The sequence below is a fragment of the Salvia hispanica genome, chromosome 6, assembly GCF_023119035.1.
Source record: "Salvia hispanica cultivar TCC Black 2014 chromosome 6, UniMelb_Shisp_WGS_1.0, whole genome shotgun sequence".
Classification (NCBI taxonomy): domain Eukaryota; kingdom Viridiplantae; phylum Streptophyta; class Magnoliopsida; order Lamiales; family Lamiaceae; genus Salvia; species Salvia hispanica.
Genome location: NC_062970.1, coordinates 35,870,670 through 35,890,904, shown reverse-complemented (window position 1 = coordinate 35,890,904; position 20,235 = coordinate 35,870,670). Strand labels below are relative to the sequence as shown.

Genomic DNA, 20,235 nt, shown 5'->3' with positions numbered 1-20,235 from the left:
AGTCATGCAACACAACATTATCTTTTTCAAAGAATATTCAACAGTGGAGTTCTAAATTCTAGAGTAATTACAAAATTGTGGTAGTAGTAGTATTAATTTTGCAATTATAGTTCCACTTCTAAAACTAGACTTCAAAAAATATCGATTGAAAACCTCCAAAAAAGGACGGCGGGCTGAGCTTCAGTCGTCATTTTACCAACGAATTTTATAATGATGATATAGGATATACCGATAGCCTACATGGAGCTTTTAACTAGCTTTAAACTTGTTATCTTAATGTACTTTAATCAGGAATAAACTTGGAGTATTAGGTTTGGAAATCAGATCTTGTCCCCTTTTGATGATAAATATATTCTTTTATTTCTAAATAATCTGGATTATATTCACTCCATATGTGAATAAGAGTCTCATTTATATTTGACACAAATTTTACAAAAATATCAATAAAAGCAGGTATAAGAAAGTTAGTGAAATATTAGGCTAACTTATATATAATTAATTTTAAATTATATGTAAGTAGAATAAATTAGTGGAATATTGATCTATATTATGAATCGGAACTCCTATTTGCAAACTAACCAAAATGAAAAAACGAAACTCTTATTCTCGAACGGAGTGAGAGGTATATATAAATAACGTCAACAAACCATATACACTCACGCAGCCGTACATTATTTATTTTTGCAAAGAATGTTCAATAGCGGAGTTCTAATATAAAAAAAGTGTATTAAGTGATAATAATACTTCTAGCCAATTTCTTTTTGTTGTAGTATGCTTAGTGTGGATTGAAATATTCCATTATTTAATTAGTTAGATTCAAATTCGGATCTGCGGTTTAATTTCAAAAAGTGTTTCTTAGGTAGTAGTACTATATTTGTTTCAAAATTACTTTTAAAATTTCACTCCCTCTATCTATGATTTAAATCTCATTTTTCGCACGCATTAAAAAATATATATAAAAAAATCGTTAGTTGAAAAAGGTGGAAGAGATATTAAAGACGTACTCGCTGAACATATTAAAGACGTATTCGAATTATTAGCAAATTATACATCTTTATTTGTATTCTACTTTCTAAAATATTCTTATAAGTTAGTTTCGAATTAATCGGTTACTTAATTGAATTTGATACTACCCTTGATCCTTGATCCTTGATCCTTGATCCAATCTACTTACAAAATATTATAGTCATTACGAAATTCCAATAATCTTAAATCTTAATACCAGTAGTTAATAATTTTTTGAAATTTCGTAGTAGTTTATTTCGTCGGTACCGACTTAAATTTGCCAGCATCTTGGTATAATTTATTAATCTAATAGTACCAACTTGTAACGTTGGGGTTAAATGAGAAAATAATAATGTGAAGTGATTTGATGAATTTATAAAATAAAAGCGTCGACTTTAGTGGCAGAATAAATATACATTTTTCCAATTGTGATTATGTCCTAAAATAGTTGGAAGATTCATTCTCCACTAATAATATTTTAATTACTTTTGTTCTTTATCTCTCTTATTTTATCAATTTTATATTTTAACTCGTATCGAATTCAAAGTGCATATTTTTTGGGGACGGAGGTAGTCCGTACTAAGAATTAGGATTAGATCGAGGGCTTAGTCTAATCATTAAAAGCAAGACAACACACTTAAGTCTAGATGCGATGATGTGAATCTAATTAATTCTATATATACCCATTCCAACAATTGAATACTAATATCTTGCAAATGGTCTATATATATATTATATGATTCCAAGTGGAACCGCATATCGTACCATTTTACGACAATTAATCATGTTCAATTGAATAATTACAACAAAGTCCAGTATTTATACATCCACTTTAACGAAGTACCTCAAAAATTATCCACTTCAAATAAAACAACTCCTTTCCTCATACATATATATGTACTCGTCATTCACCTTAATATTTGTTGGGAAGCAAAAATAGGTAATACTACTTCATATAAGAAAATGTCGCTTTGCCTATGCTATTCATACTCCATCGTTCCGTTGAATACATTTTAGTTCTTACAGAGTATAAAATTAGTTAATTTTTTATTCTAAAACTTTTCACCATACATTAAACTTATAACACTTAGTACAAAATTAGTTAAGTTTTTTATTTTAAATTTTTTTCAGCATACATTAGACTATTAATAAGGTGGATATTAATGTTCACAGCACCGCTTCAATTACTTTTCTGTTTTTATTTCATATACCCTCCGTTTCTTAAAAATAGAACTTCAGAAAACGACATGAGTTTTAATGCAAATTTGGTAAATTAAGTGAGATGAGTAGAAAAAGTAGTAAAATTAGTGTGTTAGTGGATTTTGGGGTCTATTTTTTTCAAAAAGAAATTATATTCTATTTTTAGGAAACGGAGTATTATTTATAAATTTTGTATTACTGATCCCTATTTTTAGGAAATGGAGTAAGCTTATAGTATTTGTTATAATATCAATTGTTTCCCCAATTTCCTTGTTCCAATGAAATGTGGCTCTTTTCTCCCTAACCAATAATACATGGGCCGTTTTAATAACCAAATCCAGCCCATTGGGTTAACATCATTAGCGTTAAAAGGCCTATCAAAAGCTTATCAACTAAGTAATGCCTAAAAAATAGAGTAATAAGTACCAAAATAAACATTGGTCTGAAGTTAACCACCGGTACCTGCATAGTTCAAAGATTTCACATGATAATTTTTAAGAACTATAGACGAATAATTATCAAAATCAGAAACCATTTATGTAAGAAACTCTAAGAAACTAGTACAAGACAGTGATGGTTACAAATTATACATGATACTACTTGACAAAAATATGACAAAAATGATATCATTACCTTGCTAATCTACCTTCAGCCGCCACATACAAGTTTTACATGAATGTAACAAAAATGGTATCATTATGTTTCTAAGCTACCTTCATTCAGCCTTACGTCGCAGGCTCGACTCTCGAGCTAGACCGTTCACTCCACCAACATCGAATGGTCACGACTCTATCGATATGCTCGTAGTTCACTTGACCAACCAACTAGGCCACACCGAAAAGGTTGAATCGCAACTCGATCAATGTGATACACTATCTCTACCGATTTCGGAAAATTCAGTGGCAAACGAGGAGAAGCTCGGATCAATTCCCAAAGCTCCCGACAAGCTAGTGTCGATCCGGCTCTCCTTCCGGAAGTCGTTCATGGCCTTCATCCTCAACTCCGTGCTCCCTTCCGCAACCGTGTCTGGTATGGTGAGGCTCCCTTCCATCATCTGCACCGCCTCCGACATTGTAGGCCGCACGGATGGGGTCGCGTTCGTGCAAAGAAGCGCCACCTTGACTACCCTCTCGACTTCCTCTCGGTCCAATTGAGATCCCAGTCTCTCATCGATGAGTTCGTCTATATTCTTGCTTTCTTGCAAGTGACAAGCCTGAGACATTACACATAGGCTATTAAGATAAAAAAGAACCGAGATTCGAAGAGCTCGCGAGTATTCGTACCCAATCTAGAAGGCAAATGAAGTTGTGGCTTGGCATGTAGTTGCTGTTGCTCTTCCCGCTCACGATTTCTAGTAGCACGACTCCAAAGCTGTAGACGTCCGCCTTGTCGGTCAGGTAGCCCCACAGCGCGTATTCGGGAGCCATATACCCTCTGCAAACAAGTATTATCAGACGAGCGAGCAAGCAATATAGCAAAAAGTTTTGAAAATAAGACATGAACTCACATCGTTCCAGCAACTTTTGTGCTAATGTGCGTCTTCTCGTCCTCGTTAAGCCTAGCCAATCCGAAATCGGAAATCTTTGGGTTCAGATCTCCATCAAGCAGCACGTTCGTAGCTTTGATGTCGCGATGAACGATCTTCAGCCTCGACTCGTCATGGAGAAAGGCTAAACCTCTTGCGATCCCAATGCAGATTTTGAACCTCGTTGGCCAGTCGAGGATCATCTGGCTCTTGTTCGAATCTGGAAACGGTGCCACCCAACGTAAACCTCACGAGCCGAATCAAAATCAACGAAATGAGTAAAGAATTAATTACCGAATAAGACATTAGCAAGGCTGTTGTTCACCATGTACTCGTACACGAGCAGCAGCTGATCGCCTTCGATGCAGCACCCGTGCAGCTTCACGAGATTCGGGTGCAGCAAGCAAGAAAACATACCGATCTCGTTAAGAAACTCACGGTTCCCTTGCCTTGATCTCGACGAGAGCTGCTTCACAGCAATCACAGTTCCATCCTGCAGCAAACCCTGCACTACATTTTTTGTCAGGAGCCACGAAACACGAAGACAAACAGAGAAATGCAGGCATTAAGCTATACTAAACGTACCTTGTAAACAGGGCCAAAGCCGCCTTCTCCAATCTTGTTCGCCTCATCAAAGTTGTGCGTAGCTGCCCTGATTTGCTTCAACGAAAACGCAACTGTCTGTAGCTCTAAGCCATCGAAACCTGTCCACAAAAGCAAGAAATACAGAGCAAGCCTTTAGAAATCATGAATGTGTCAAACAATTCAACACGCGTTGCACTTCTACGTGCTATCTCCTTCAATTCTAAACCCTAACAAGAGTCGTACAACAAGTATTGGCGTCAGAAAACACAAGACCTTTACAAATTACTGCACAACGAGGGTTTCGGACATCACCTTTTCCTAGGCGAGTTCTGCGTCTCCGGAGACATTTCCACCAAACGATGCCCGCGATCAAAAAAATCACGAAGGCAGATACCACCAGACCCACGATATAACCCGTTATATTCTTCTTTTTATCCCCATCTTTGCAAACCTTGAAATCTTCAGTGACGCCAAACGAAAATGTAAGAGAACATGTCTAGGTTAAGTCAAACATTACACGAAAACAGATAGATCGTGCTTACTAGGATCCACTGAAATAGCCGATACAAGAGAACCAAAAACTCCGAAGCTAGGAATCCGCTTAGTCCCTCTACTAGCCCAGTAAAATCTGATCTCCAACGTGCTATCACGCACCGTGGCATTGTAAGACCTAACTACAGGCCTCCCATTTCCACGAGCTTCTTCTCCGATATCAAAATCTTTCTCCACTAAATTATCCTGAAACAGAGATGATCAGAGAAAAAAACACCAGATCATCACGTTTCTTGTATGTGGAGCAAACCTGGATGTATATATCGAATGAGCGCCTCCCGAGGCTGTTATACGTGCTGTCGCTCGTGAACATTATCTCCGCAAAGTGGAGGCTCACATTGTAGCTCCCATTCTCGAGGCAGTAATGGAAGTATGTGAGGGACATGGCATTGAGGCGTGCCGTGGTGTACAGGTCCGGGATAGTTATGTTTGACATGGTTCGGACTACACGTGAGCTGTCAGAATAAGGACCGTCCAAGAATTTCCCGCTGCTGACAAAGCCCCAATGATTCTCGCTCAAAAATCTCACAGGATCACTTCCTGCGTCTCCTTCGTACAAAATTCGTCTCTTGTGATCTTCGATGGTCAAGTCAGTGCCACCGCAATTCACATGTAACGAACATTTATCTGCCAAATTGAGGTGAGGAAACTTATTCAAAGTTCTTATCAAATATAGCCACATAACGAGAAGAAGTTATCGTACATCTTGGACAGGCTACGTTCCTTGTACATGGAAGCATTCGTTGTCTGTCAAAGATTAAGCAAAGCCGTAAGAATCACAAGTTGTCGAGTTCTATATAAGTAAACAGAAATTCATCTTACAGAATGTTGCCAGTTGACGAGCCCTTATACAAGTTCACCCTTCGGTTCCTAACACCGCCAAAACATAAAAATTAAAAAGTCGAGCAACGAATAATGTCTAGTAAATAGATAGATAAGGTGTACTCTACATGTTTGTTTGGCACGCAGGTTGATCGGGCCCTTGCAAAGTAAAATTGTTGTACGACAGATCACTGCACACAATCAGCATCAACAAAAAGAAAAGGTCGAGTAGCTTGCAAGAATAAACGTGATATGCAGCAAGTATATTTATAGTAGAAACATACATGATGCTCCCGTACTTCAAGAGTGCATCTGGTATGTCTCCGCTTAGCATATTACCAGTAGCGAACCTATCATCGTATCATATACACAGACGAGTCAGAGTACACAAGAAGGCAGAATGATCATTTTATAAGATTCAAGTGTAATTTTCACCCACACAGTTTTCAGATCCCTCGCGATGTTATGTGGAATCTCCCCGACTAACTTGTTGAAACTGATATCCCTAAAAACAACACAAAATCAAACAAGGCGAAAAAAAAATAGTCAGTTCTCAATCAAGTTCACTTCTGAGAAAAAAAAGAAAAACTAGTAACTTTTACATGGCAAATCAAATATATGCATATTCATATCAAGTCACATATTTGGTCACTCACAACATGTCCAGAACTCGGAGTCGTCTCCAAATATAATCGGGCACTGCTCCAGAAATGTTGCAGTTCCTCAACACCCTGTAGGCAGAGCAAATGCCATTAGCTAATTAAAAAGACAAGATAAGAAAATCAACGAAGTTTTATACAGCGATGCATACAATGTCTCTAGGTTTGCAGCGCTTATCAGCAATGGGAAATTTGAAGCCGGGCTCTTAATATCGCTAATTCTCCTGCATAGGTAAACTACGTGAATCTAACTTCTAAGCAGTAACAAATATGCATAAATGCCACTAAAACTTGTTGACTAAGTGAGCTTACAAATCCTTTAGCATAGTGAGAATGGATATATTCAACGGAATGGGCCCCACTAGTCCACTTGCTTGCATCTCTCTTCATTCAGACATAGTCGAAAAATTAGAAAAAAAATAAAATCGTCTGGTTTGTTTTTGCATAGGTTGGGATTAAGATCTTACAATCTCGTAATCTGTTTCCAGTTCTGAATGAAGTTGGGTATACGTCCACTTAGACGGTTATCATTTATCCTACTGCAACTCAAAAGAAGAAACACTGAGCATACAAATGAAAATCGGAGACGAGAATGGAGCAAGATTGTATAGTGTATTAGAGTATTTACAAATCATTCAAATTTGTTAGTGCTGCAAAAGTTACAGGCAGATGCCCAGTCAATCGGTTGGAAGATAATATCCTGCAATTTAATGGATCATCTATCATTGGCTTATGCATCATATTTCTAATTTAGGACAAGCATATATAAGGATATGGAGTCTTACAAAGTTTTCAAGTTTATCAATTTCCCAATTTCGGAAGAAATAGTCCCTGAAAAGTTGTTTGCTTCGAGGCCCCTGGTAAGACTCATCGATAAATACAGTCGAGATTAGAATAAGTGCCAAGCATTACACAACTGGTTGAAACGAAAATGAGAAATCATGAAGAACTGTGAAGTGCCTCCAAATAGAATACTTTGGCATCGATAAATGGATATGGAAATAAAACAAAGACATACAGGTACGTGAGGGTAGTAAGGTTTCCAAGTTCCTTGGGTATCTCCCCTGACAAGCGATTTACGACAAGAGAGCTGCAACGAAAATTCTGGAATTACCACTAAACATTCATGAAACGAGTCTGCAGCGAATTCTTGCATTTCTAGACTTTATTCGAAAAGTTTGAGATATATTTATCATACATTCTAGTCAAATTTGTCGAAGCCCATTGTGTTGGGATTGTTCCGCTGAGGAGGTTGTAGGCGAAATCACTGACAACGAAAGTGTCTGAGTATGTTGGGCAATTTGATGTTTGCTTACACAAATCATTGAGCAGAATGGTAAACAAAGGTTCTTACACAGCTTGAAGGTAGGGAAGCTTCGTGATGTTAATAGGAAGGACTCCCGGAAGATTGAGACTCTTGAGCACGCTGCAACGAGTTGGATTTTAACTCTTCATGAACTAAATTTATGGCTTCCATTGGAAATAAATTGGAAATATGCCTCAAGTTCAAATGGCATGGCTTATTAAGAGAACAAGAGCAAATTGTATGAATTGAACACTGTGAAAAATATTGTGTAGGGCAACTAAAGGTCTACAAAAATATGAACAAGACACAATACACATCGGTCTTTTTGCAGAAACGGGGACTTTGGACAAACATAGAAATGATCAGAGATAGAAACCATACATATTGGTGATATGACAGACAGTGTTGTTGCTGAAATTGCAGTTGCAATCAACATAGCCCTCGGAATCGGTCGGGGGAGTAGGCGACATCCCAACCATCTCGATTTCGCATTGGTCACCGTTGAATTTCCAATACCTTGCACCCATCTCAGTCACAATTTGCTGAAGAGCAACCACTAAACAACAGGCACAAATAAAAACAGCAACAACAAAATCAAGATTAGTAGTATGTTAATCGACTAATCAAAATCAAGATTCCAGTCCACTAAACAAAATAAAAGCTTCCTTCATCCGTGTGCATCATAGCATATCATACATCAACAAAGTAAATCAACTCCGCAACCCATAAAAGTCAATTTCTATTAATCTTTAGTCTTTATCTAAAGTTCTAAACCAAATTGAATTACTCAAGAGGGAATTTACAGATAGCACCCTAAATATTCAACTTTTCTTGCATCCCTCTTTCAATATTGCTACTGGATCATTTTCTATCAAGAATACATAGTATTTTTTGTATCAGACAAAGCTTAACAACAACAGCAAAAGCAAAGTTCCTACATTACCAGACTAAACAAAATGAAGATTACTATTCCAATCCACTAAACCAAATAGCAAATTAGCCCACAACCCACAATTCAATCTAAACTAAACAAAGAGGGATTTCAACTTCGAGAAAGCACCCAAAAGATTCATATTTTATCGATACTAAACAACGACAAAAATGAAGATTGCTATTTTAGTACACTAAAACAAAATGAAGATTACTATTCCAAACTGGATTAAACAAGAGGAAAACTAATTTGAAGAAAGCACGATAAAGATTAAATTTTTATTGCACCCCTCTTTCATCTTATTAATGGGTCATTTTCGATCAAGTGAAAACTTAGTAAAGTTGTCACTTTTCTCATAAATGCGGACTGCAAAGGCAATAAAAGGAAAGTGCACCTATTTTTCAAGAAACAGAGATCAATATTGGATACCTTCTTCTTGTGGCACTTGTGATTGGGAAATTTTCAGCAGCCCCATGAAGCAAAAGGCAATAAACCAAGAAGCAACGGTTTCTGTGAGACGCATATTCGATTTCGAGCATCAATAACTCAAGAATTTGCATAGACTAAACATGAATTTTCAGTATTTGGAATTAAAGTGAGTTATGCTTTAGGGTCAATAATTTAGTGTGCAGTGTGCAAACTAAGATGCGGTAAATAAGGAAGATTCAAATAGAGGCTAGAGACAGGAAAATCTTATCATTTCCAGTAGCAGTTGTTATTCTTCTCTCTCCTTCATACGAAGTTACGAACTGATGTAACTAGACTAGTCATTAGTTCTTTCTATTTTTGAATTTAAAGAGTTAGATATTCTAAAATCACGACAAAATTTTGCTATATTTTACTCCCTTCGTTCTATTGTAATGTAGGCAAAACTTTTCGGCACGAAATTAAAAAAAATTGTGTTAGGTGAGTTAAGTAAAGAGAGAATAAAGTAGAAAATGAAAAAGGTAGAGAGATGGAAGACAGAAAAAAAGTAAGAGAGAGTAAAGTAGGTGTGAAAAAATATATTACTTTTACTAAAAAGGGAAATAACTCTATTACTATGGAACAAACGGAAATAAAAAAACGCTCCTATGGAACGGTAGGAGTATTAAGGAAAAGTCGGAGAGATAGCTTGCTTTGATGAGAGAGAAAACTCAAAAACGGCGGCGATTTAAATTCATGTATGTGCATGATATTTTTAAAGTGTCACAAAAGTAAGCACACTTGAAATTCAAGGATTATGAATCCAAATCCAAAAAGATGTGTTATTAATATTATAGTAGTACTAATATTTTTATAATTGTTTATTTTGTTTTCTGCCACTTCCAGAATACGACAAAAAAAATCACACCAACTCCATAACCGATTGAGTTTGATATATAATCCACTGAAATAATTTTCAATTAATCCACCCCAAAGCCTGGAGGTGTTGAAGATTCTGTTAATTAAACTATAATCTCATTTTTTTCTGATGGGCCTACACTCACTTATCCATGTTTTGGAATGAGTAAACTGTCTCACACAAAAAGATGTACCGTAGGAAGTAAAAATAATGTTTTTGTTAATAAATGAAGTTGTGTGATGAATAATTTTTTCAATGTACAGTATATATAGAACTAAACGAACTTGCCATGATTGGTCACCACTACCATTTCAAGACCAACCATTATTTTGAATTTTAAACAATGGAGTACAATTAATTAATCTAATTATACAGATTTGATCATTTGAACCTGTTTGGAAAACTTAAGGCTCATTGGGCTGTTTTGCGCGACCCAAGTCAAAAGCCTGTATTATGAACCCAAGTTTACCACTCTAGTGTTGATAACACTACTAATGAGATTTACTCAATGATTAAATTTACTCATCCTAATTTGAGCGTGTTTGAATCTGATAGAACGAATCTAAAACATAAAACAAAGCATTAAAATCCAAGGATTATCCCTAAGTACTCCGTATTAAGCTATGCTTGATAACTTGCTTTACTTAAGATTTTAATAAAACTTAGAATTTGGTATTTAGATCTTCAAACTGTTAGGTACTTATTGCCGATGACTTTATAAACTCAAATAAAAAACTAAAAATATTAGGTTTAAAACTAGACTTGTAGTTAAATGACTTGCTCAACAAGATGTGTGTGAGAGAGGAGATAGATTCCAGCAAAGATGCGTGTGAGATGTGGCATATGAGTTTCTTAACGGAGATCAATCCTTTGGGATTACTTAGATTCGTTTTGCTTTGAAATCATAAGATTTTTCGAGTAGGGGCGGAGCCAGGAATTTGTAGGGACGGGGGCAAATCTATTTATGAAGAAAATTTAAAAATTTGAGGAAGGGCATTTACTGAAAAATTAAAAGAAATAAATTATATGATAGACAATATTTATATAGAGGAGAAAATATTAGGTGGGCAAATGCCCCTCCTAAGGTATGAATAGGATTTAGAGCATCCACATCCGTACTCTTAGCTAAGAGCACGGAAGTGGGCCCGGACCCACTTTTACTCCTTGTCCTTAGAGCATTCACAATGGAGGGCCGATGGAGGGGCCTTCCCCATCGGCCCTCATCGCCCCACCATTGCGGTGGAAGGGCCATCCGACGGCTCCACCTTCTCTCTCCAAAAGGGTCGATGTATCGGCCTTGGCCGATCCAAATGGGGTGTCGATCGACCCTCCATTGTGGTGAGAGGGTCGACGATCGCCACGATCTTTTTTTTTTTTTTTTTTTTTGCTGAAACAGAATGAGAGAGGGGAAGAAACGTAGGGGAAGAAGAAGGGGGGGGGAGAAGAAGAAGAAGAAAGCGGCGGTTGTGAGGAAGATTAACCCTAATTTATTATTTAAACTATAAATTAGTGGGCCAACAATTTTATTAAATTAATGGACTATATTTGAGATGGGCTAATTTAGGTTTTCATTTAGTTAATTAATAAGTTGTTGAGATAAATTAAAATTTATTTCATGTACTATATAATATTTTTACATTTTAATTTAATTAAGTTAATAATATATTAAATATATAAGTGCTAAAAAATTAAAACAAAATAAATGATGATGTGGAAATGAATTGGAAATGGGAAGACCCTATGGGAAGGCCCTTCCATTGTGGGAAGATAGGCCCTTTGGACAATGCCATGTGGAATGTGGGAGGGCCCTTCCATTGTGAATGCTCTTAGGCAATAGCACAACACCCACATCTGTACTCTTAGCTAAGGACAAGGTCAAGAGTCTCACCATTCTATTATTCAATTTAAATACTTCAATTACTAAAAACATATCTACATTATAAAAATACATTAAAAATTACATAATTAAAATCCTAAAAATTAAAAAATATATAATTAAATTCATAAAATTAAAAAGACCACTACTCGTTGCCGAATTTCGCCCAAATGTGATTGATTAGATCTTTTTGTAGCTCAATGTGGGCTCTTGTATCGCGCATTATGTGTCTTCTTTCAATCCTCCCGTTCACCGTCGTATGCACACCTCGGCGTGGGGGAGACCTCGCGGTTGAGCTTCCGGCTCCATCCTCGTCGTAAAAGTTAGCCGCCATCGGTCCTTCGTTAGCTATAATCATGTTGTGCAAGATAATATACGTGTACATGAAGTCAGTGATATTCTTAACGTACCACAGCCGAGACGGGGCCTTCACAATGTTGAATCGGCCTTGAAGGACCCCAAAAGCTTTTTCGACGTCTTTCCGAGCAGACTCTTGACGCTCCGCAAAAAGAATCCGTCTCGGATCTTGCGGATTGCTGAACGTCTTCACGAAAGTCGACCACCTTGGGTAGATACCATCGACGAGATAGTAACCCATGTGGTATGCATTTTCGTTGACGGTGAAGTCGATCGCCGGTGCTACACCATTCAAAACACCATCGAAGAGAGGTGAAGAATAGAGCACATTCAAGTCGTTGTTGGATCCGGCAACACCAAAATATGCATGCCAAATCCATAGGCGGTAGTCGGCGACCGCTTCAAGGATGCGTTGGGCCGCCGACTTTGTGGCCGCTTAAGTATTGCCCTCTCCAAGTAGTCGGGCAATTCTTCCACTTCCAATGCATGCAGTCAATGCTGCCTAGCATACCGGGAAAACCGTGGACTGTTTCGTGAAGATGAAGCAACTGTTGACAATCTTCAATGGTGGGTGCCCGAAGGAATTCCTCGCCAAAAGCAGAACGAACACCGTCGCAAAAAATTTTGAGGCATAGGATTCCAGTTGATTCACCCACATGCAAATACTCGTCGAAGAGGTCAGCCGTTTTCCCAATAGCAAGTTGTCGGATGGCACAAGTACACTTTTGCAACGTCGAGAGACTTTGCCGACCGGTTGCATCTACACCTGGTTGAAAGTATTCAACATGGGCGGACAATGTGTTGACAATACGCATAAACAACCATTTTGACATGCGGAAACGGTGCCCAAAGTAATCTTCTGGAAACCGCGGCTGGTCGGAAATATAGTCGGCAACGAGCCTTTCGTTGGCTCCCTCCCGATCACGATGGATGTAGCGGTGGCGAGTTGATCTAGTTGGTCGAGGAGGAGGGGCGGGGTATTGGCGGCGACATAGGCTTCGTAGACGGCACGATATTATTCCTGGTATTCTTGTTCTTCGCGCTCCGCTTCCGCAATGAGATCGGTGAAATCCATTTTTGAATTTTTTAGAGAGGGTTTGAGTGAGATAGGAAGATGTAGATGATTAGTATGAAAAAAATATGAATGAGAGATAATTTGATGTGAAAAATGGATGATGAATGTGTGTATTTATAGATGATTTTGGGATTAAAAAAGAAATTCAAAAAATTCCAAAATACTGTTGGAACATATATACTAAAAAGCATTTTTTGAGTTTTTGAATTTGATAAATTGCTTGTATATTTTAAACACTATTCATTTAATGAGAATAATAAATGTTTTCTTCACACTGTGTAGTTTACTTTAATGGGTATTGACCGTATTTAATTATATATTAAATTATATAATTAAAACGCCGGAAAGTAAAATCAGTCTAAGTCTTCTACATTGAAGGTTGGGTCGTGGAACAGGTCATCACAGTAGGTGGCCCAACCGGTACCTTGTAGAAGTAAAACTTTTTCACAACCTAGATAGGCTTTGGCTACCTATCGTGAAAGGTTGCAATGTGTCCATCCGAAAGTCGTCTTTACCTTGAGAATGACTAGTGACACTGGTGTGGTATAGCATTGAATGGATCTAAAGTATAGACACGTCTTTGTTGCTATCTACTGTAAGACGATGTCTTGGAGATTTAATATTTCCTAATCTTTGTAATAATATAGGACACATATTATTTAATCATACACTGCTTTGACTTATCAATAGGTGCGGGTTTTTCGTAACCCAATATTCCTGATATCTTGGGTAGTAGTAATTAATAACTAGAATGGTGTCAGTTTTATTATTACATTGAATCGTGTGCCTGCGCGGTTTGACTATATCCCCAAGAGGTGTTCGAGAGAAGTTCTATTATTCGGAAACCCGGCCGGTTTGGATTTAATCCAAGAATAAATAGAAAAGGAAAAGTATATTTTTAATATACATCTCGTACTAGACAAACTTTTGGAAATAAAGATATTAATTAATTTAAAGTCTATAGCAGACTACAAATTAATTAATGGATATAGAAAGTCTTAGACACGGGAAATAATATATTAAAGAGGTTAACCCGGATTGCTTGTAATCACGGATTGGATGGGCGGTCAATATTTCTTCTATAGTGGCACAAGAAATATTCCATTGGCCTTATATTAAATTATGGGTTATAATTTAATTAGTAAAGAAGGTCCAATGGGGAGGTCCAATCCAAGCCCCATAGATCCCTAACCTAGCCCATCATAAACTCTATAAATAAGATGTAAGGAGATGAGACAAAGGTTCTCACAAACCCTAGCCTCCACACTTGGCTTTCTTGTCTTCTCCTTCAAGATTCTTATTATTTCTAAGAGATTCCTCCCACAAGGAATTTAGATCTATAGAGTTAAGGGTCATAGGTTAGAAGATCTTTGGTCTTGCATTCACAATCAAGCTTCAAGATCTACATGTGGAGAAGTAGCAAGCCACTTCGATTCTTTGGAGAATCATTGTTGTAAGTATTCAACAACATAATTTAAATTAAATTATGTGATTAATTGCGCAATAATATGTCTCTACATGTTCAAGCATGAAATTGAATCGACCCACATAATCACCTAAATAGATTCTTGTGTGTATTTATTTGTTTTGCAATTTCCGCTGCGATTATCCCCAACAAATACGTCCATAAACGGCTCTATTTTTTGGAAATCCAAAATATTTTTTTTATATATTTAATATTAATTTCGAATTTAGTGAAAAAAAAAATCAAATTTGCCAACGGCTATGTCGTTGGCCAATCAGGAGCTGTCACGTCGTGCTGCTCAGCGGCACGGACGGACGTCATGCATCGGCGGATGAGCGGTGTCCCCGCCGCTGGCACGGACGGACGGGGCACCGCTGCGGATGCTCTTATCCTTTTGTGATTGGGAGCAACGTAATATATGTGTTCGCGTTATTTTGTAGAAAGGTCTGGGTTTAGAGTTGAGTGACTGTATGAAGATTTGTGTCTTTTCTATGTACTCTCTTTATCCACCATTTAAAGAGCCATTTGACCATTTTGGGTTGTCACTTGTCATGATTTATAAAATCATTTACTTTATTTCACTTTTAGTATATGGACCATACATTCCACCAACTTTTTACACTTCAATTCATTATAAAACTAATACTTTAAATGAGTCACACATTCCACTCACTCTCTTCTTTTACTTTTCTTTACAAAATCAAATAATTTCTTAAAAATCCGCAAAGTCAAAAGAGCTCTTTAAATGGTTAGTAAAAGTATGAGATGTTTACATCATATGTATGTCCGTATAATATTTGAATCTCAAATATTCATTTATTTGTTACTAATATAAGTAGATCTAGTATATTATGCTTAGATATGCTATATTGGCTCTTTTCTGTAGTAGTAACATCTTGGTTACCATTTCCAACCATTTACACTAAACTCAAACTTATTTTTGAGTTTGAGTCACACCAATAAGTAATTTTACTCCAATCATTTACTAAAAATTCAAACCCAAAAGAATATTCCATATTTATATACTTTTTATACTTTTTTTAATTATACCTACATATTTATTTAAATTGCCTAGTCCCACACTATTTTATCAATAATTTATGTAAATTAAATAATTATACAAAATTTTCTTATTAATATATTTATGTATTAAATATACTTTATATTCAAAAAAATTACACTGCTTTTAAAATTAAAATACACTAAACTTATAATAATAATAAAATTCAAATATAAATTGAAACACATTTAAATATATCGCAATTACATAAAACATACCACGATAAAAATAAAAAATAGCTAAAATTCAAGACTCTAAATTTGTGTATTGTTCCCACAAATGATCAACCAGCGTATTTCAATGTTCCAGATGAGCACTTTTATTTCTTATTGCGTTGTATCAGGCCATATACTGTATGCAAATTCCATTAAAAAAATTGTGTGTAAAACAGATTTTGTAGACCCTAGTACAACGCTAACATATCTCTAATTCTCTACTCAATATGTGCAACTTATGCCGGCTGTTTCAACTATCAAGTACTAGTACACAAATTATGCTCGGTTGATTCAAATACCTCAAAATAAGAGTAAGCACTATTATGCAATTTTTAAAACTTTTTTGCGGTAGATATTCAATTTTGGCGTTTATTTCAAATTTAGTGTTGTTTCATAAAAAAAAAAACAAAAATGGAACTAGGTATGGTGTCTTTTTGGAAAACATTTTTACACCAAAAATGAGATTTGGTATATGATTGGAGGTGGTTTAAGAGCTTGTAATAGTTACGTGTAACCGCGAGCTACAACAATCCTCACAGTATGAAAATTCAAATTTGAATAAGCATGACCCAAATCCAATTTACTTGATATATTTGGTGATGTCCCTTTTTTTTTTTTCTATTTTTCTATCTATAGAATAATGTGATATTTTTAAAAAACGTTGTGGAATTAAGAAATACTCATATTACATCACCAATAATAAATCAGTTAAAAACCGGTCCTCCCACAGCCGTGAACTCCCGGAGTACAACTCCTCGAGCACAACGTATAACAATAATCCAAAGAAAAAAAGGCAAAAATTTCCATCACACAAATTTCTGGCCATATACATGGGAATGGAGGAAGCGAAATCGAGCGCGCAATTTGGCGACGACGAAGATGAATATCAAGATGCCGTAGACGAATTCGAATTTTACGATTGCCGCGAGAATTTTTCCGATTCAATCGAATCCAATCGTGATGAATCAATCTCGGATCCTAGCCCTGTTTCAGTTGAATCCAATCTGGAAGACAAATCCCCGCCGCCAACGGTTCTCCGCCGCCGCAGGTCTCTGTCGAGTAAAAAATCATTCAGAGATGACACGGCGGAATCGGCGAAGCTCGGCACGCGGGAAAATGTGGACAAATACTTGAGAGAGAGAAAGGTGTCGCTTTCTCGGAAATTCGAGGGATACGAGAAGGCGTTGGAGGATACGAAGCTTGCTTTGCGGAGGAATGAGATGAACGAAGAGGAATCAACGGTAACGGATGCGCTCGCAACAGCTCCTGGTGAAGAATTGGGCTTCAGAGGAAGTGATGATTCGGATTCGGATTCGAACCTTCTGTTAAAGCTGGCTGGTATAGTAATCAAGCCTATCGCCATCCAAATTGATTTGCTAGTCAAAATTGTTACGTTTACGATTCGATTGGCGTATTACTCGTACATGATTGTGTTTAACCCCCTGGGGCTTTTGCTGGGATTCCGAGGGTTTCTAATTCAGCAATTGAAAAAAATATGGAATCTCACGTTTGGAATTGTTTCAGAATATGTGTATGAATGGTTGAAAGAGCAGCGAGCGGCTTTGAAATTAGGGATGAAATGTGGTTGGGGGTTGTTGTGGTCAGCTTATGTGTGTTCTGTATTGGTCGGATTGTTGGTGTCCGCATTTTTGATGGGCGGAGTGTTGATAAAAATGGTGGTGGAGGAGCCGATTACTATGACTAGGAGCTTGAATTTCGATTATTCAGAGAAGAGCCCGGTGGCATTTGTGCCGATTATGTCAAACGTGAAGATGAATCGTGACATGAGGCATTTCGTGGAGAAGCCTGGGATCTTTAAGGCCAGTGGATCAAGGGTCGTGCCACGGGATCATGGGGTGCAGATTACTGTGTCTCTAACGTTGCCCGAGTCTGAATACAACCAACATCTTGGGATGTTTCAGGTATGTTTTGTTTGATGTTAGTGTATTGTTCTTGTAGTGATCGAGTTTATTGATGACTGCATTTTATTGCTAAACATGGATTGAAGTGGGATTAGTTTAATCGTATGTTGTTTATCACTTCCTACATGAACTGCAAGGCTGTTGGTTTTGTAATATTTGTATTTATAAATGTGTTGGGTATGCTGGTCGAGATCGTATTAAGTGAGCCTTTTGGTTTTGTATATTCAAGAAATTTTGCTGATAGTTTAGTTCTTTTGGTTTTTATGCTGAGCTTTTTCTGGATTGACATTATAGTATAGTGAGGTTGAGCCTATCTATCTATGGATGGGATGCCTACAGCTTTTGGCGTACACTGCTAGGGATCTCACTTTCTATGTGTTTTACAAAACATACAAAAGAAATGATGATTTGTCACATTCTTTTGGTCTCTAGTCTCTAGGCATGCTTCCCATTAAATTAAGCTTATGTATCGGAAGCCCTGGTGAACATGCCCATTGTTAAACTATTCTGATAATTATGTGTGCCTCCTTGAAGGTCAGAGTCGATTTCCTTGCTGCTGATGGCCAAATTCTGGCAACATCACGACGTCCCTGCGTGCTGCAGTACAGGAGCCAGTCGATTCGCCTCCTGCATACTTTCCTCAAGGTCGCCCCCATTCTTACCGGCTACACATCAGAAACCCAGAACCTGAAAGCAAACTTCAAAGATTTCACCGAAGGTCAAACCCCAACCGCTTCCATAAAGGTTGTTCTTGAGCAGCGAGCTGAGTACTCACCCGGTGCTGGAGTCCCAGAAATATACAGCGCATCCCTGACCCTCGAGTCCAATCTCCCTCTCACAAAAAGGATCTTGTGGTACTGGAAGAAAACACTGTTTGTGTGGGTAAGCATGGCAGTGCTTATGATTGAGTTGGTTTTTGCTCTCCTTTGCTGCAGACCTCTCATCATCCCCAAAATAAGGCTCTGGGAAGCCACGCCTCGAGAGCCTGCCTCTCACCACGATCTTAGCCTGTGAAAGCTGAAACGAGGACGATGGGGAACAGCAATAACAACGTGCCCTCGTGCATATGGGGGAGCGTCGTGTTGTGAGCCTGTTCTTTCCTTGTTTGTACGCGACACAGCGCTGCATTTTTGTGCGTAGAACATGTATGCATATTTTTCACACCAAGTTTGTAAATAGTAGGGCTTAGGACCAATATTTTTTATCTTACATGTTTTATTAGATCATGAACTCCTCCGCTAATGTAAGAACATATTCTATATGTTTGGCTTCATCAGTTTGTTTTGTCTATTATTTGTCATATAAAAGATATTAAAGACTTGAGGGAAATGGAACTACTAGCATAAAAAAACTTCAATGGATAATAAAAAGTGTATATCCCCACCACACAAATTTGAAAATACGGCAGATGTGAACAGTTAACTTCACTCTTTTCCCCTTTTAGCTTCGGTTCCGAACCTTCACAAATTCTGTTTTTCTGCCCATTTAGCTTCGGTTCCGAACCTACACAAATTCGACCGTTGCAACCGAACTTTTAAACTTTCAAAAATGACTACTCTGTTTCTTCTTCCCCCACCAAAAAAAAACTCAAATCTTCTCCCCCGAAACTCCCTCACCTCTCTCTCTCTAGAAATAGAAATGGTGTCGAAGGTGGTGAAAAGAACCCCCACAAAATCCCTCAGAAACCGGAAAAACCTCCCTTTCACCCATCGCCGCAGCCGCAGCCGCACAAAGTCACCGATCAAGAATACAGCCGCCGCGGCCGTCGCCTCCATCAACAAATCCTTCCACACCTGCCACCGCCACCTCATCAAGATCTTCACGAAGCTCGCCCGCATCGCCACCCCCAGAAAAACCCCACGCAAGAAGGGCTACAAAATCCTCGAAAAAGCCCCATCAAATGCATCCGATATCCGGCGATCTCTCTTCACCGACAAATACGCTCTCCCTCCGCCCCTAGACCCTAGAAAAAATACCATTTTCCTCGACCTCGACGAAACCCTAGTTCACTCCACCGCTACTGTGCCTCCGGAGAGGTACGATTTCGTCGTCCGCCCCGTAATCGACGGCGAGAAATCCGAATTCTACGTCTTGAAAAGGCCTTTCGTTGATGAATTCCTGGGCTATTTGAGTGAGAAATTCGAGATTGTGATTTTCACAGCTGGAGTTGAGGAGTATGCGTCTCTGGTTCTCGATAAGCTCGATTGGAGGAAGGCCATCTCGCATCGATTGTATCGTAATTCGTGTAGAGCTGTGGATGGGAGATTCGTGAAGGATTTAGGGGAAATTGGGAGGGAGCTGAGCAGGGTGGTGATTATCGATGATAATCCCAATTCGTATCAATTGCAGCCGGAAA

General features: G+C 37.9%; 3 protein-coding genes across 7 annotated transcripts; 2 read left to right on the top strand and 1 right to left on the bottom strand.

The window, feature by feature from the left end:
* Positions 1–2,720: 2,720 nt before the first annotated feature.
* On the bottom strand, positions 2,721–9,352 carry LOC125195880 (probable LRR receptor-like serine/threonine-protein kinase RFK1). 3 transcript variants are annotated; one of them, XM_048094152.1, is made up of 25 exons: positions 9,283–9,352; positions 9,015–9,097; positions 8,036–8,210; positions 7,703–7,774; positions 7,547–7,615; positions 7,367–7,438; positions 7,134–7,205; positions 6,977–7,048; positions 6,816–6,887; positions 6,661–6,732; positions 6,501–6,572; positions 6,346–6,420; positions 6,129–6,194; positions 5,974–6,039; positions 5,818–5,880; positions 5,690–5,737; positions 5,571–5,614; positions 5,118–5,494; positions 4,858–5,053; positions 4,628–4,774; positions 4,316–4,434; positions 4,025–4,235; positions 3,713–3,950; positions 3,489–3,639; positions 2,721–3,418 (listed from the first exon to the last, which is right to left on the bottom strand). In XM_048094152.1, the coding sequence occupies exons 2-25, from the start codon at positions 9,058–9,060 to the stop codon at positions 3,065–3,067; spliced, it is 2,949 nt and encodes a 982-aa protein (XP_047950109.1). In that variant the 5' UTR covers positions 9,061–9,097; positions 9,283–9,352; the 3' UTR covers positions 2,721–3,064. The 3 variants fall into 3 exon arrangements, with proteins under 3 accessions (XP_047950109.1, XP_047950108.1, XP_047950110.1); XM_048094151.1 differs by lacking the exon at positions 9,283–9,352 and having other exon boundaries at positions 9,015–9,273; XM_048094153.1 differs by lacking the exons at positions 6,977–7,048; positions 9,283–9,352 and having other exon boundaries at positions 9,015–9,273.
* Positions 9,353–16,711: 7,359 nt separating this feature from the next.
* Positions 16,712–19,155, top strand: LOC125196542 (seipin-2-like). 3 transcript variants are annotated; one of them, XM_048095104.1, is made up of 3 exons: positions 16,712–17,879; positions 18,414–18,733; positions 18,815–19,155. In XM_048095104.1, coding segments are annotated over exons 1-3 (1,413 nt in total). In that variant the 5' UTR covers positions 16,712–16,787; the 3' UTR covers positions 18,816–19,155. The 3 variants fall into 3 exon arrangements, with proteins under 3 accessions (XP_047951061.1, XP_047951062.1, XP_047951060.1); XM_048095105.1 differs by having other exon boundaries at positions 16,714–17,295; positions 17,482–17,879; positions 18,414–19,155; XM_048095103.1 differs by having other exon boundaries at positions 16,714–17,879; positions 18,414–19,155.
* A 224-nt stretch (positions 19,156–19,379) lies between these two features.
* On the top strand, positions 19,380–20,234 carry LOC125195222 (CTD small phosphatase-like protein 1; the record flags this gene model as incomplete). Its single annotated transcript, XM_048093402.1, has 1 exon — positions 19,380–20,234. A coding segment is annotated over exon 1 (807 nt), but the record flags the coding sequence as incomplete, so codon positions are not given.
* Position 20,235: the final 1 nt, after the last annotated feature.